The 18,072-nt window shown below is 24.1% G+C and overlaps 1 protein-coding gene across 1 annotated transcript; it reads right to left on the reverse strand.

The window, feature by feature from the left end:
* Positions 1-557: 557 nt before the first annotated feature.
* Positions 558-15,622, reverse strand: LOC145842600 (uncharacterized). The gene is made up of 17 exons (XM_082950069.1): positions 15,497-15,622; positions 11,173-11,308; positions 10,743-10,861; positions 10,379-10,461; positions 9,803-9,948; positions 9,409-9,484; positions 7,466-7,587; positions 7,061-7,222; positions 6,749-6,872; positions 5,370-5,448; positions 5,009-5,105; positions 4,599-4,732; positions 2,997-3,116; positions 2,317-2,427; positions 1,831-1,956; positions 1,248-1,377; positions 558-693 (listed from the first exon to the last, which is right to left on the reverse strand). Exons 1-17 carry the CDS (start codon positions 15,584-15,586, stop codon positions 650-652), a joined length of 1,899 nt encoding a protein of 632 aa, XP_082806195.1. The 5' UTR covers positions 15,587-15,622; the 3' UTR covers positions 558-649.
* Positions 15,623-18,072: the final 2,450 nt, after the last annotated feature.

Below are 18,072 nucleotides of genomic sequence, written 5' to 3' on the forward strand. Positions count from 1 at the left end.
ATTAGTTTATTTTTATGTCTTTCAACGAAACAAACAAGTAAAACAGACGAAAGATAAATGAAACAAACTTTGATAAAGTTTAAAATAAGATTAGCGAAAACAAATCAAACCGCAGTTATAATTAGAACATTGTTTTCATAATGAGATTTTAAGTTGTTTTGTGAAACTATTTACTTTAGCTGAATTAATTAAACCTACTTCTCATTTGAAACCGGCCAGATAAGCGAGGGGCGAGATAAGCGGGGTCAGATAAGCAAGGATGCACTGTATGAGTATTTCTTAATAAATTTTTTAAAAGAACAAATTGGTGTTTAAGTATCTAGTAATAGTTTATTTAAAAAATATATACCCTTGCAAGTTTCTTTGTTATATTTTAAGTCTGATTTAAACTCTCAAAAACTTAATTACAACTATTTTTTCTACAAATCAACTTAATTTTATTCAAAAAGAGAGTTTTCACCATTAGTTATAAATGTGCTAATGACTTAAACAAAATAAAAAGTGAATATTTATTTTTTAACAGTGCGAATTTATTAAGAAATTACTAGTCAAGATTTGTGCAAACAGAATCACAGTGTAAATTAATAAAATATTGCATCGAGTATGTAAAACATGATTTGTATTCATATTGAGTTTAAAAGTAATAAATTCACAGTGATTTCGAAGCTACTTGGTCACGAAGGGCTGCATTTTCTGTTAATTGTAGTTTCATGAGTTTATACTTTATTAGAGTAGTAATATTAAAATTATAAACTTATTATTGATTTTTCAGTCTTTAGTGTTAAAATAAAAATTTTAAAAATCAATAAAATATTAATTATTTTGTAGTACTTGTTAAATATCTAATCAAATTAAACAAAATTCAACATTATATTTATTACATATCAACAAAAGAAACCACAAACTTAATAACTATTTAGAGTATCAAACCGACATTTTTCAGCTGAAATTATCCGTGTTTAATTTAAGTAATTTAATTAACTTACAATAATTGCTTACAATATGTATCATTGTATTATTATTTAATTAAAAAAAAGTTTGTATCTTGGAATTTATTCCGAAAACTAATAACTCAAAACGACATTTTATTTTTTTAGCCGTCAAAAGTTTGCGATTGACCACATAAAAAAAATAAACTAAATTCCTTTTTTTAATACCGCTTAAAACCTTATTAATAACTCTTAAGAACAAATTAAAATAAAAGATTAGAGTTTCAAAAAATACAGCTACTACCAAAGTAAACTAACCTTTGTTGAGTTTTTTGTTGGATTGATTGAGTTCCTGATTTCTGCTTTTAATAAACACAGCATCTTTGATCGCTTCATCAAGCAAACTTTTCCAACGAACTTCTAGTTCGTCCTTGTATTCATCACAGACCTGAATTAGTAAAATTGTATAAAATAAATATAAGTAGAAACAATGGGCTAAACTTAATAAGCTATAACTTTTATTAAAAAAATTAAATACTAATAGTAAAAGTAATAAATACAATGTATATATATGAAAATACTACGAACAAAAACTGCGTTTTATCTAAAAGTTGATTTGAAAAAAAAAATTACTAATAGCTCTACTGTAACCCAGCTTTTAAAATATTTATTAAACTTAATTCTAAATATCTAATTTATCTTATGTTCGAATAAACTATAAGAGATATGAAAAAATTTTGTTTTTATTAAATATTTTTTACTAAGAGCATTTACACATTGTTTTAGTCCTTTGTTCTTACTTAATTCGAATTAAACATCATTCTTTTATCACAAAACAAATTTTACTTTAAAAGATTATACTAGATGTACAAAAATATAAAAAAATAGTATAAAAATAAACCAATTTGTAAGCCCTGAATGTTTGCAAACTGTGAGACTTATGCAGATCAATTTGTTTTTTGTGCATTTGTACAACTTTTTTTAAATCTTCATCACTTTTATCTTTCTCTTTTCTCAGAATGTCCAACTTAAATTTGTTTTGTTTATTAAGGCGCATTTTACGGAAGTTATCATAAAATATCAATTGCACAAATATATTCAGAAAATTAGAAACTTTACAAACTTTCTTGTGACTTTATTTTATAGAGCAAATATAGTTGTTTAATTCCTGAAATTACGAATGTTTGAAAAAAATCATACATAATTTTCATTTTCATTTCTAATATAAAAACTTGTATAAAAATTAAAAAACTCAAAGTAGTATAGAACGCATAAAATAGGATTAGCTCTATTTTAAGTTTGTTTTGTATTGTAAAATTTAAAACAACTTCAATAGTTTAGAATTAATAATTACTAATTTAAATATAAACTTAGTAGGTTTATCAACCTGTGTAGAAAGAACATTTTTTTCAGCCCTTAGTTTAATCAATTCCAATTTTTCACTTTTTAATTCGTCATCTTTAGATTTAAGAACTTCACTTTCATGGTTCACTATCAACTTTAATATTTTAAGAGTTTTAAATATAGTTTTCATAAATTTTAAACTATATGTAAAGTTATTTTATTTGATTTACAATCACTTTAAACATATATATTAGTTAAAAAGCTACAGCTGAAATTTATTTCATTTAACTAATCTTAGATCTCTGTTTAAAATAAAACCAAAATCCGGTAAACTTTTTTTTTTTTAAAGGGATTTATTTCTTTAAGTTTATTTTTCATAGAATTTTGTTTTTCAAATTGTTATTAAGAAAACTTTATTTAAAAATGCAAATGTATTTCTTGCATTAAGTGTTTTCACTAACAACCTATGCGCACTGAAAGATTGTTTTGTTATACAGTAGTTTAAAGAGAGTAAAATCTACATTTTTAAAAAAATCTAAAAATGAGCTTCAAATAAATTTAATTTTATATTTAAAATGTCAGTTAAAGAAAAATTATTTATTATGAATTTAAAAACCATAAGTTTAAAAAATTAATGACTGTAAAAAATTTTAGTTGTTGTTAAATAAATCCTTAAACTATATACTGTTTTAATTCACAGAAAAAATTCAGATAATAACTCACCTTATACCTTTTTAGCTCTTCATCAACCATTATTTTATTTTCTTCACGAAACTTATCCCTATCATTCATCAAAGAATTGATTGCAACATCAAAATTATCAGACATACCGTTTTTCCCTTGCTGTATATTTTATTATGGGTCAATTAAGTATTTTTATTTAACCACTAAACATTTACTATAAGTATTTTATATAGAAGATCAAACACTTTTTAAGTTCTTCATATACATTTTTTAAAGAGATAGTTCAAGTGAACGAACTAGAATAACTATACGCATAATCGTTTTATCATAATAGTTATTAAAACTTAACTTCTCAAAATAATAAACTGTTTGTTAAACTTAGATGTAAATAAGGAATAAGCTGATATACACTTTAAAACAACTATCTTTTTTCTTTTAGTAAAATCAAAAGTGTACAAATTTAAACAAAAAGTTAGTAATGTAACGAGATAGTAAATTACTCTTGAAAACGTTTTGTGTTAAAGGGAAAATCCGAGAATGAGACTCGTGATAGACTGATGCATCTTGAATAATGTTAGATAATGATAAAATAAAGAGCAGGAGAAAATAAAGAGCAAGTATAGCGCGGAAAAATGTCTGATGTAACTTTTGTTAGGCATAGTACAGCGATGTATATAAACATCAGAGTTTGGGCAAATCACTCGAACAACAACTTTCCTGCAGTAAGTACCAGAGTCAACATATAGTTTCAGAGATAGACATTAGTATTATTTCCTTGCCTCATCAGAGTTGCCACTCTTTGAGTCAAAAAATATTCCCTGAGTGACCAAAAACTTCCCTGAGTAACCTTAAACTTCCCTGATTTTTTTTTCAAATCCTTAAAAAAATTATTTATTAAAAAATTACCATGTTAATTCTAAAAATATTGAAGACCTAGCCCACAAACACTTAAAAATGAATAAAATTAACTCTTTGAACAAAATATTGAAACTGGATTAACTAAATCTCATTCTAGGTCTAAAAAAAATTTTCCCTGAGATTTTTTAAAAAATCTTAAAATTTCCCTGAAATTAAAAAAAAAACCAAAACTGTCCTGAGTTTCCCTGAGTTAAAAAAAGAGAATCAAAATTCCCTGAGATTTTCTACAACTTGAAAATTCCCTGAGTTTCCCTGAATTCCCTAAGTTCCCTGAGTGTGTGGCAACCCTGTTTCATGTAAAGCTTTTATTTAACACTGTTTAATTCTTATAAAAATGATATATTCCAATTAGTTAATTCTCGACTTAATTTGTACATTCTTAAAGTATACTTCTCTTAGATTTAACTTATGGTGTAATGGTTTTAATTTCATTTTAATACTTTCTAAATTAAAGTTTTAAATCATTATTTAGTGCATGGTTCTTTATATTGCTAGTGGTTTATCGTTTTCTGTTCTTAAATAACAACCAAACCACTCATTTTTTATACTTAGTTTGTGAAAGTATAGTAGCTTTGTATAAGTATAAGTTAGGTTTAAACTTAGTTATGATTTATAGTGAGGGTGTGATATACACTATAACCATACAAAAATTCAAAAATTTACAAACCTAACTTACGAACTTCAAGACTAGTTTGTTGTCAAGATTAATTAAAAAATAATCACCTCGCTTTGACTACGATAAGTAGTGCGACATGTCTGCAGCTTTTCACGCAAACTGTTGAGTTTATTCACTTCAACTTTTGACTTTTCCTTCAACTCTTTAATTTCCGAAGTCATTTTGGATGAGGCATCTTTTCCTAAATGTTTAAAAAAATATTTTAAAAAACATATTTTAAGGGCAAGTATATCTTATTCAAATGATTTTATCAGTTTTGTGTTGTAACCTGGTTTCTTTGTGTAAGCAATAATTAAACAATTCATAGCTTAATGAAGTAAAACTTTTTCTATCTTTCTAATAGATAATAATATTATAATAATTTTTATCAGTAATAATATAAATTATGCACCTTATTTATTCAACTATTTTTACAGTTTAATTAAAAAGTTAAAATTAACAATTTTAAAGTTATTACCTGTAGCGAGATAAGCTGAATAATTTTCGGTCTTGTTTTTCAATTGAGTGTTTATTTGTTCTACATTTTGACATTGTTGCTTGAATTGCAGTTGTAGCTTGATATTTATAAACATTAAGAATACAACTTGTAAATAAATAAGTCAAACGTGTTTAAAAATTATGGCTTAAACACCGACAGTCCGACAAAGCCGACCATTCAAAGTTTACTAAAAATGTATATATTTGACAAACAATATATGGATAGGCTAGTTTATTTAAACTAAATAAATAACGTATCAATTTAAAGAATAATAAGTTCAATAACAAACTGATATGGTTATATTATTAATATTATCATTATCATTTAAAACTCAACAAACTTCTTTCAACTGTTGTTGTAACTTTAAAACTTTTTCAGACATAGGCTTTTGCGAAGAACTTGTAATCCATGCTAAACCTCTGTAAAATTTAACAAAATGTTTTCAATAAACAATACGCGACATAAAAGTAATTTTTCGAGTAAAGTTAACTTAATTAAACAATAATAAACACTATTATAAACAGGGTTTCTACGCAGAATTTTGAAATTTAATACTAGATGTCTCGACTAAGACCAACACTTTCCCTAACCTTTTTGGGTCCAGATTACCATATTAACGATGTAGCCTACTAGTTAGGTTGTAACGACGTAGCCTATTGATAATACTTAACTTTTGGTACACTTAAATTTTTTTTTTATTCAAATTATATTGCCCCTGGAAAACATTTTAAATTTGAGCTGTTGGAACTTGAATTGTCAAATAAATCCTACGCCAAACATAACAATCTTAAACTATTTTCAAAATTTTAAAGTTCAGAAATTTTCAAGCATAAAAGCCTATTTTTATCGTATAAAAGCAAATGTTTATTTAGAAACTAATTCACAATTTAATTATCTATGAGAAAAATTATTTTCAAATTTTAATTGAATTTTATTTTATAGATATATTTAGAAATGTTGCCGATATTGCTTATAATTAAGTAAAACTAAGGCTACAAAAATAAAATGCTCAGTTAGAAAAAAAATCCAATTAATAATCTTTTATAAGAAAAACCGTTCTTAAACACTCTTTTAGAAACTCAGAAACTTTCAAGTATTTAAATTAACAAAAAATGGCTAACCCTGACGCTCAAAACCCTGAAAAATACAATTCATATTGTTACTTAATAATGTTGGGACTGTATAAAATTTAAATACTTTTTATAAGTAACATTATGTTAAAGAGGTCGCAACCTTCATGTTTTCATTGTAACCATAAGCCGCACATCACAACTGGTTAGAAAGTAAATGAAATAAAGATAGCAGTTTTAAGATAAATAACGTTATTAGTCCTTACTTAGATACTAGCTTTACTTCTAAATTCATGGTTAGTACATTACATTATCATAATACATTACCATAATTTACATTATCATAATATTAAACAGAATAGACCTTCTCTAAAACAATACTAAAAAATCATTAAATCTTTTTGAAGTTTTTGTATAAATCTTGTTCTTGTCAATCTTTAAGCATGAATTACTAAAAAACGCAAACCACAATTGAATCAACTGAAAATAACCTCAACAGAAACCAATCTAATTATAGAGACATTTAATCATACTGCAGATGTTAAAGGATGTTAACAACAACAATCAGACCCTCAATTAATGAACATATGCACTATAACTAATATTAAAAACAGAAGTTAACTACAGATTTAAAAGCTGTATATCCAACCTGTTTTGTAGATTAATGCTTCTTTCCTGATACTTGCATACAGAATTTTGTACTATTTCGTCCCAACTTCTTCGTTTTAAAATCCTCAACTCGCTAGTCATGTTTTCCATTAATTCAACATCCTCTGTTTTCCATAAATATTTATAAGATCCTTGCAATTTATAAATTTGAGCAAAGTAATTTGAACTAAAATAATTCTACAAAGATAAATTGATTAACGACTAAAAGAAAGTTCATTAATCTATTTGAACAAAAATTAATAAGTACACTTATTTCAATAAAACAAACAATTTAAAAAAATTGACGACTCACTAATGTTTGGAATATTTTGATCAAATATTTTCTCCCTCAAAACATCTATTTCAGTGCGCAGTTTATCAATAGAGTCTTCAACACTTATTGGTTTTGAAGGTTTACTTTTAATAGATCTTGCTGATTCACAAATTTCCAATATCAAACTATCAACTATCTTATCTGCGTTGTGTTTATATTTAAAGTAATTTCTAATACAAAAAAGAAAACATAATTAACAAGAAAATGAAAATAAAGGTTTTTAAACGCATTAACTATAGAGTTAACCAGTTATTTTACTTTAATTTATTTGAACCATATAGAAAAACCTTAACTAAAGCTAAATTTTAAAAATGAATTATTTCTAGTTGTTGAAATTAAGCCTTAAAAAATTTAAAAATAAAGTATTTTAAAATATATAAAAACCTTTGTTGTTTATTTCAGCAATAACACAGACGTTGTTGTGATCAAAACAATCTTTTAGGAGTTCATACACGACAAATTTTTCCTTTGTATTCTGCTTGACATTTTCAACTGTACCCTTAATTCTGTTGTTAAAAACAAAATTATACCAGAACAATATTTTATATATACTTGTATTAGATAAATCAACTTGTATTCTAAAATTTACAGAAAAAAATGTAAAGAAAAACAACGAACGAGTATTTAAAAAAAGAAATAATAAAATTAATATAAGTATTTACAATTATTTTGTTTGCTATACTTACAGACAATAGAAGCAACTTTATAAATTTGATAACATCAATTTATTTTTAGTTCTTAGCAGTTCATATAAAACTATTTGGAATTATAAGTAACACTATGTGAATAATAATTTATAACACAGTTTTTATTTAAACACGAAAAAGTTGAACCCTAAAGGAACCTGGTAATATAACAAGGTCATAGGAGGTTCAATTATTATTTTGTACAAATTTATCCTAGCTACCAGATAGTTTCTTTAGCTTGATGAGTTTTATTTTGAGATGTAAGGGATCAAAGTTTGCGAATTTTATAAGTTACTTAATGAAAAAGAAAACTAAAAAGCCAAAAATGTCTATTTTACTTAAAATTTTTCGTTTTTTTTTACCAATGTTCTTTAAATTTTAACAAATGAGTTTTTTTTTGAATAACAAGCAGGAATTTTTTTTAATAAAAAAAAAGTTAAAATTTTCAAAAAAGGGGATAGTTTTAGAAGCTCTTACTGTAATATATATATTTTTTTCAACATACCATATAATTTAAACTACTTAAGGAATACTGCCTGAAAATTTAGAGTCTTTAGCTAAAAAACAAAAAAAAAAGTTAAAACTTTAGTAAACTTGAAGATTTATGAGCAAAAAAGACAACAAAAAAGTTGCTGTCCATATGTTTGTATTGATTTTTCTGATTAATTGACCATATTTCGAAAAGTAATTAAATTATCATTTTATAAAAAAAAAAAGATTTATAGTTCATGCTAAATAACTTTACTATTTTCGTAAAAAAATACCTTGATGTCCTAAGCTTAGGCCATCTTATACATAAAATTACACTTTTATATTCTTTAAATTAAAGTTGAGAGCTTGACTTATAGAGAAATGTTTTAAAAAATAATTGTAAGTTCTACAAATAAAAAATTTATGATTCTTTTTTTTTTTATTTTATGAAAATAACGATAAATAATGATTCTGTACCTCATTACAGTAAAAACAAAAATAAAAATCAAATATAATTTTTGTTTTTCTTAGAAATTAGGTTAGTAATTTCAATTATTTTAAGCAAAAAGATAATCACAATTAATTAGTCTTTTAAATAGTTTTACTTTGGTTTTAAAAACAACTCTATACTTAAATTGCAGAATTCATTTTACAGTATTTATAGACAAAAATACATCCAAAATAATAAAAACACTTATCAAAAAATAAGTAAGAGTCGTAGACAAAATATTAATGCTAAGTTTTTTATTTATCAACCTATAAATAAAAACTTAACTTTAAAGTTTGCAATTTTAACCAAAATATACTTAATTTTTACATAATAAACTAATTTCAAACAAATGTAGAGATATAAAAATTAATGAAATTTATTAACTATATGTTAGGAGATTTAAACTTTAATATACTATCAAGTGTTTAGCTATTAAAATTTTTCTTCAAGTAGTAAAAACTAACATAAGATAGTAGATTAAAATAGTAAATATAAGCTAACATTATTACTGTTAATGTTAATATATTGATTTAAGTTGCACTTGAAAAGCACATAAATAAACAAATAGCCAACAGTACGTAGTGGTCATGATAATTAAACAATATTATATATGTTTGAACTATAAGAACAGTAATAAATTTTATGATTTTAAAAACAAATATTGATAGTAAAAAACTTACAAATGAGCATCTTTCACGTTTAAAGTGGAGAACAAAAACTGCGTTGTTATATCAACTGCGTTTGACGCTTTTCCACCTTTAATGAAGACATGTTTGTAAGATTTTAAAATTTTAAATAATCAAAATAAAATATTGACTTAAAAGAACAAAACAAATAATATAAGTAAATAAGAAATGAGAAAATCTATTCTTAGAGTTTGTAAATTATGATGCGTTTTTAATTTAGAACACTGCTTAGTGTTCTGAGTAAAAATGGTGTAAAAGCTATAGACACTCTAAATGATCAAGAACTTTTGTAAAACTTTAATTCTATTGTTTAAAATTCACTTGAACAATAACCATAGTAAATAAATGTGCTTACATTACTACACAAAACAAATTGTAAACAACATACCTTTTTGGACAACTTTATTGTTTACAGTAAAGAGACATGCAGCACATTTTAACTGCATACTATCCATGGTTTGCAGTGATTCTTTAAACAGTTGTATCAAATCAACTTCATTTTGCACTACCAATTCTGTTACGTCTTCAATTAATCTATAAATTTTGCTGCGTTAGATTTATTCTAAAAAATTTTTAATTATTAATGCTTTTGACATTACTAAAATATTTAACATTAAAATCTGACATCAAAAATTAAATATTTTGAGATTGTATCAAAGCTTAAAAGAAGTATAAAATATAAATATCTAAGCCGCAACAATGTAAAACTGATAAACTAAAAAAATTTTTTTTTTTTACTTATTCATTACATTAGTATAAATAAAGTCTTAATTAACAAATGTTAAACTTCTAAGTACAGTAAAAATTGAAGTTGTCTATAATATAAGGAAAAATTTTTATACTTATTTATTGGCTTAGTAAACTGCAAAATCTATCCAAAACTCTCAATAAAATATTAACTAAAAATATAATGTGAAGTTGTTAAAATATTTAAAAAGAAAAAATTATATAAAAATTTTCTTACAGTCCAAGTGTAGAATGATGCTTTAAATTCATAACTTGCTTGTTTGGATTTATTAAGTCATACAAAAACCCATCACTTCCAATCTAAATATATTTAAAAGTTTTATGAAAAATTAAATCACAATAAAATAAGTGAAAAATGTTCGTTAAAAAGTTCATGCAAACTATTCAAATTATGCTTCTCATAAGTACAAATTTATTTAAATTTTTTTTTTTTTTTTCTTGAGTAGAAAGCTATAAATTTTTAAAAAAGTACTATTCATACTTATAAATAAAAGTGTTTTTATTGGATAAACATTACTTTAAAAACCAAAATACCACTATTTAAATTAAGCTTCAGATAAATAGTTTTTAAACTAACTTACAGCTATCATAGATATAGAGACAAGTTGGTGATTTTTTCCATCTTGCTTGAAAAACTCTTCAGCAGAAAAATTTATAACACCTTTAGCTCCTTCATAACCAGTCAGAAACGATTCATTTTCTTTGAATTAAATAAAAATTAAAAAGTGAAATACAAGTAGCTTTGCCTTGCCACATAAAAAATTGAAACAACTTTAGAAATAGCCACTTAAACTAAAAAAATTTAATGTATCAGTAAGTTTTAAGTAATACATTTTTAGCTATAAAGATAACTAAGATTTAAGAAAGCAAGACTTCAGAAAATGCAGGTTTAAAAATGTAGAATTTGTTACTATTTAATTAGCTAAAACTTTATACACTGTATATTACTGATGCCAAATAAAAATAAATCTTAAAACATAAATAAAAAAATAGTTTGCTTTGTACTCAAACCTGATGAAAAAGAAATAAAACAGTTTTTAGCAGATATCTTTTTGTTTTGTAATATGGGTTTGACATGAGTTGAAAATGCATTACTTATATTTTTTTGGATTTTTTCTACTCCATCTAGGTTGTGTATTGACTCATTCTTCTCAAAAAAATATACATGGTTAGAACTTTAATAATTTACTTTTTATTTGCAAAACCTAGTTAGCATGAGCTTATTAGTAAATCTCTAAACAAATATACTTCAAAAATATTTAAACTTGTATTAAATTATTCAATACTGCGAGTTAAAAAGAATTATCTTTTATTTGTTGTTATGAAATATTATATCTTACCTATATTTAATGATAAAAACTCAGAGAACTTTAGACTTATTTAGGCTAAGATTTGTAGAGTTTTACAGAAAACAACTTTAAATAAAAACCGGCTATACATTTATTAAAGTGTTTATAACAGGGTTGCTACTCTTTGAAGTAAAAAGGCTTAATGTTTTATTGACCAAACTTTAGCCTTAGCATAAGCACAGAAAGCAATTGAATTAAAATTATTGAAGCAAATTTCTAAACAAAATTCCAGTTAGTCAAGCTTAAATCCTTTAAAATGCAATAATAACAAAAAAAACTATAACTTATAAACAAAACATTTTTTTAGTTCATAAAAACCAACCTAAAAATTCTAAAAAAACAAAACTAGCCTAAGTTTTGCAAAATTTACAAACAAGTCTAAATCAGCCTGAGTTTTCCAAAAACCTAAAAAAGTATCTAATTATCCTGAGCAGGGTTGCCACTCTTTGGGTCAAAAAATCTTCCCTGAGTAACCTTAAACTTCCCTGAGTTTCCCTGAGTTTTTTTCAAATCCTTAAAAATTTTATTATCTATTTTAAAATTCTAATGTTAATTTGAAGAATATTGAAGAATTACCCCAAAGCCTTGAAAATTTATAAACAAGCACTTAAAAATAAATAAAATTAACTGTTTTGAACAAAATTTTGAAATTGGATCAAGTATATCTCATTCTAGATCAGGGGTTGGCAGGTCAAAAAGGAATGTTTTTTTATGTGCTTTAAAAAACATATTTAATGACATTTTTTTGAACAAGAAAAAATTAGGCGATAGAATATCCTTTAGATATAACACTAAAATTTTATTTTGTTCTTTCAAAAATATTAGTATATTTAACTAGTTGAATAAAAATTTTAATGTGGCCCGCAGGCCGCAGTTTGCTGACCCCTGTTCTAGATCTAGAAAAAAATCCCTGAGATCTTTTAAAAAATCTTGAAATTTCTGAATTTTTTATAAAAAAAAACAAAACTGCCCTGAGTTTTAAAAAAAGAATCAAAATTCCCTGAGTTTCCTTGAATTCCCTGAGTGTGTGGCAACCCTGCCTGGGTTTTATTATTAGATTTAAAATATTGAACTAACTTAAGTGTGTAGGAATTGTCTAGCTTTCATAAAATTACACCTACCAAAAGGACACCAAGAAAACAAACCTTTGTGTATACTGTAAGTTATCAAGCTGAAAATAAAATAAAAACAGCTGAGTTTTATGTAAAATTTTGCATTTTAAGCCTGATATCTTTAGTTTAGACTGGCAAATTTTGTTGGTTGGCACCCATTTTAGGTTATAACTAAATGAAAACAAAACTATAAACTATAGTTAAGCTGTAACTATGCAGCTTTTTAATTAGAGGACTCCTTGGTATACCTTTTTTAACTTGAAATTTTTCTTTAAATATGGCACATGCAAATATTGGCTCAAATTATTAAATAATAAGAAGCTTTACTTTGCTGACTTAAATTGATGTACAGTGCTTATTCACTTATCCCGACTTCACTTATCCGGACACTTTCAGTCAGAGGAAAATTCAAAAAGGTTTCAATATTATTCAATAACATTGATATTATAACAATAACATTGATTGTATGATATACAAATACTTAAGCTTAATGCTGTAAGAAAGTTTGAAGTGATTTTATGACTTCTACAATTTTGTTTGTTATTATAATGTAACAATATTACTAAAGATTACATTCTAAATTTGTTCTAAACTAGTTTAGTTATCTCAAACCTGTACTTAACATGTAAACATTAAGTCAGTCAGTTTAAAAATCTTAAAAACAATGTTATTAAAACATCACTTGTAGTTTTTTTTTTTTTAATTTAAACTTTCAGAGCTTTTTGATAGTGAATTAAATTCTAAGTTTATTTTTGTTTTTATTTTGTAGAAGTTCTGTTTGATTTTTAACTCAAACAATATTACAAAAACGTATATCGTTGCAATGGTTAGTAAGTCTAATGTTTTTCTACCTTAGAAAAAAATTAATAAAATAAAAATGTTGCTTTTATTTTTTATCATTTTGATATCTATTTCACAATTACTATGTATTTGTATTTATTATAACACTTTAACTATTTATTATGCATTGTATAATAACAGCAGTAGTTTATGAAAAATTAATTTTATGTAGTCATCCAGATTTTTGGTTATCCGGACATGTTTACAGAAAAATCTTGTCCAATGTGTCCGGATAAGTGAATAAGCACTGTATTATAAAATAAACAGATATATTCACCTGTTTTATTATGGTACATAAGTACCGGGAATAAAGTAGCACTTCAAACTTTTAAATTTTATTACTAAAACAATGTTTCACTTGTTTAATACAATTTAAATGAGATTTTCAGTTGATTGGTAATTCTTATTTAAATAAATTCTAAATAAAAAAGTACTCATCTTGTTGGGTGCTCCAATTTTACTAAAACTTACATAACAAATAAATACTAACTTATAATAAAATTCAATATTTAAATATCTATTCAAAAAAAAAAAAAAAAACAGACATTAGAATTTGATAATCTTTCAATCATTTTTACTGACAAATCTTTTGCAAATACTACCAATAAAATTATTTTGCTAAACGTGTACCAACCCTACACAAAATATTTTTGTTCTGAAACATATATTTACTGTATTGTATTATTTATTATACACAGGGTTGCCACTCTTTGAGCCAAAAAATCTTCCCTGAGTGACCAAAAATTTCCCTGAGTAACCTTAAATTTCCCTGAGTTTCCCTGAGTATTTTTCAAATCTTAAAGAAAATTTTTCCTCTTCTAAAACAAATTATTAATACCTTATTCTCATTTTTATTCTTTAATAATAAAAGGAAGGTTGTATGTGTATGCTTCTGCATTAAATTTATGAAAAAAACTGTTTTCAAAAACTCAATCTTAAAAGGTTTAAACCAATTAAAAATTAAAAACTAAATTTTTGCACAACTTTGTGTAAACTTATTAGTTAACTTTCTACAAAAAAGAATAAAGTTTAATTTGTTTGAAATTTTAATTGACAAAATTTAATTATACTATAATAATAATTTCACATGAAGAACTCACTTAAATGCATACATAATAACTTCATTATGACTTGTATGTCTTTCCTGGCAACAAATAACTTTATTATTTAAAAAATAAGAACTAATAGTACAACATAGTGTTTTTTAAACTACATAAGTAACTAAAAATAAAAAGTTTATTAGAACTTTTTAATGAATAGTTAACAACAACTTTCATTTCTCTAAACTTTTTGATTTTACTTAAGTAAATATAAATTTAAAACTTTAAAACTACAATGTTAATACTAAGAATATTGAAAAACTAGCCGCAAGGCTAAAAAAATTCTAAATAACCACTAAAATAATAAAAATTACTACTTTTGAACAAAATATTGAAACTGGATTTATTAAACCTCATTCTAGATCTAGAAAAAAAATTTCCCTGAGATTTTCAAAAACTTCCCTGAAATTTAGAGAAAAAATCAAAACTTCCCTGAGTTTCCCTGAGTTAAAGGAAAAATTCCAAAATTCCCTGAGTTTCCCTGAGATTTTCTACAGTTTGAAAATTCCCTGAGATTCCCTGAGTTCCCTGAGTGTGTGGCAACCCTGTATACATCTAAAAAGAAATCAAAATATTTGGTCCTATGATCTAATGTATGAAACCTTTTCAGTTATCAAGTCGTACACCACTTGGACACAGTTTAACATTAATTACACTTTAGTTTAGTTTATTGAACAACAAAAAAAAGATGTTCAAGATATTTGGTCCTAGCACTTAGTGCACAAAGAACCTTTTGGTTATCAACACAACTAAGCTACTGCTATAGAATTTTAAAATATTTATAGGTTTTAAGTTTCAAGAAAAGGGTAAAGGTTTTTCATTTTGTACTGAAGACAACATTGAATTTTTTATTAGGTATTTAATAAAAAAACATCAATCTCAAATGCTAGTTTTTTTGTAAAACAAACTTTACATTAACTTAAAATAAACCAACCTTATTTCCCAAATTTAATTTTAAACTGTTTTTATTGATAACTTGTAACTCAGGTCCTTCTTTTGCAAACGCAATAAACTTAGTCTTCATAATTCCTTGCCTTGTATAAGACCATGAGAATTTAAAACATTGTATTTAATTAGTTACAAGTTGTTCATGTATAAGACACATGTTATGTTTTTGAATTTTAACAGCTAGACTTAAATAGCAATGTAAATAAGACATTTTGCATTTTGTAAATAAATCATAAACAATCGCAAACACTTTTGTATTTTAAAAAGATTATTTTCTAATTATTTTACGATAGTTTTTTAAATGTTTGTTATACCTCTTAATTTCTGAATGCGTAAAAGCTGTTAGTTTTAAAAAAATACTAAAAAAGTTTGTAATGTACACAAATAGTTCGTTGAAATATCTTTTACTTATTTTAATTAATGTCGCACATTAAAGTAAACAAAATATGTAAGCTTTTTTTCAACCAGCTAAATTAAGTTATTTGAAACAAAACTTATCGTATTCACTAAGGTTTAAAAAAGAATACATAAAATTTAATAATATACGGACATATTATTATTTTATTATTAAATTATATGTTTTTTTTTCTAACTAACTTCCTATCTTTATATATACAAAGATAGGAAGTTAGTTAGAAATGATCAGTGATACTTTAAAATGTATTTATAAGTGATAGTAGTTTTAAGACTTTTTTTTATCGTAAATGCTTGATTTAGTTGTATTTTATTTATTTTCGTCCTAAAACTACTAAAACTTGTTAATATTTATAAATACTATTTTAAATATCACTAATCACTCCTAATTACCTTCCTATAAATATAAATATATATCTAAAATGCTTTAGTTTAGTTTGTCGTTTTATTATTGTAGCTAAAGAACTGCTTAGCAGTGAAACCTCGGTAAACAATAAACATTAAACATCGGTACCAATAAAAATTTGTTCTGGACGTATTATTAATTTATTATCGCTCACGTTCGGTCGAGCACATTACTATTATCTAGCTAGACACTTTTTTAGTCTGTTATAGTTAATTTAATGATATATGCATTATAGAACTTTTAATTACTAATAGGTAATGTAAAGACTTAACTGTAAATCTTGGTCCGTAAAATTTCAGAATCAAAGAGCCATAACATTTAAATTAACTTTTCTTTTTTAACTTAAGTTATTATATTCGAGTATTTGTGTAACTATATTTGTTTTTTCAAGCTTCGTAATTGTAATTGTTAAGCTTTTAAAATTACAGTTTATCTTTTTATGGTAAATGTGATTACCTATTTAACTTTTAGTCATCTAGTTTGTAATTAACAGAAAACTTTTATAGTTTAAAAATTAATAGAAATACATTGCTCCAAAAAAAAAAAACATTTTTTTGGTTAAGTAGTATATTTATTGAAGTTAGTTAAATACAGGTGCCAAACAAAAATGCATGAATTTATAAGAAAACCTTTAGTAGCAAAATATAAAGTTTAAAAATGTATTTTTCTTGTTTAAGTCCATTCGATTTTGTAATTACTGTGTTACGAGGTTATTTATTAACAAAATAAAAAAGTTTAAACTTAAATTAATAACACTTTTGATATATTTCACTAATCAGCTACAGTATGAGCTTAAGAAAAAAATTAACAAGAAAACTTTGAACTTAATAAACTGTTTTATATTTTGTAAAGACAATATTTTCAAAAGTAATTTTATAACTCACCATATTTTTTTAGAATTTTTTAATTGTTTTTAAACTTGCTACTTTTTTAACTGTTACTTATTTTATTTCTTATGGTAAAAATTTAATGATAAATATAAAAGTTAAATTCAATTTGTATATTTTTTAGTTGGAAATATTGATGTTTATAATAAATTTTATAAAGCTCAGCAAACTAATTTGTTTATCATCTAAAACCATATAGTTTACAAGCTATGCTGAAATAAATTAAAAACTTAGATAGTATCTATTTTATATTAAATCATTTTATTTCTCGAAATTTAATTACTAATATTGGTTAATTTTTTCTTTTAGTTTTATTTTTCAATGACCGAAAAACTTTGTAAAACAGCTTTTTAGATCGACGTTTTTTAGGTTTTGTTTTATTCGTTAAATAAAAAGTGTTTTAATCGTTTAAATATTTTGAATAATTGTAAAGAAGCATAATTTACTTAAAATAATATCAAAATACTGTATGAGAAACAAATAAGTGTTTTTAAAACTCTAGATAAAAGTAAATTAAAAAGTTTGATTGAATTTATTTTACAATAAAGTAAAACATAAATTACTTTTATAAAATGACCTCAATGTACGTTTAATTTATAATAAATAATTTTACTAATTTAAAGAAAAACCTTAATTTAAAAAAATAAAAAAAAGTTTTAGAATTTTATATAAAAGCACTAGATAATACATAGAAGTATAATACTAATATGAAATAAAGATTTACTAATAATTTTAAAAAGAACAAAAGTTGTGCGACGAATATTTTCTAATTTTATACTCTAGATCTAGAATATATGGCAATTGCGGCTAAAATAATTAAAAAAAATAGACAAAATTTGTCAAGCAATTATGTAC

This window comes from Thalia democratica, chromosome 8 (genome assembly GCF_965202585.1).
Source record: "Thalia democratica chromosome 8, ktThaDemo2.hap1.1, whole genome shotgun sequence".
NCBI lineage: Eukaryota > Metazoa > Chordata > Thaliacea > Salpida > Salpidae > Thalia > Thalia democratica.

Coding starts and splice junctions, on each gene's coding strand:
- LOC145842600 (XM_082950069.1), bottom strand. CDS start 15,586: ATGAAGACTAAGTTTATTGCGTTTGCAAAAGAAGGACCTGAGTTACAA. Junction 7,223..7,465: donor TGCTGAAATAAACAACAAAG/GTTTTTATATAT, acceptor AACACAACGCAG/ATAAGATAGTTGATAGTTTG. Junction 694..1,247: donor CAACAAAAAACTCAACAAAG/GTTAGTTTACTT, acceptor TACAATTAACAG/AAAATGCAGCCCTTCGTGAC.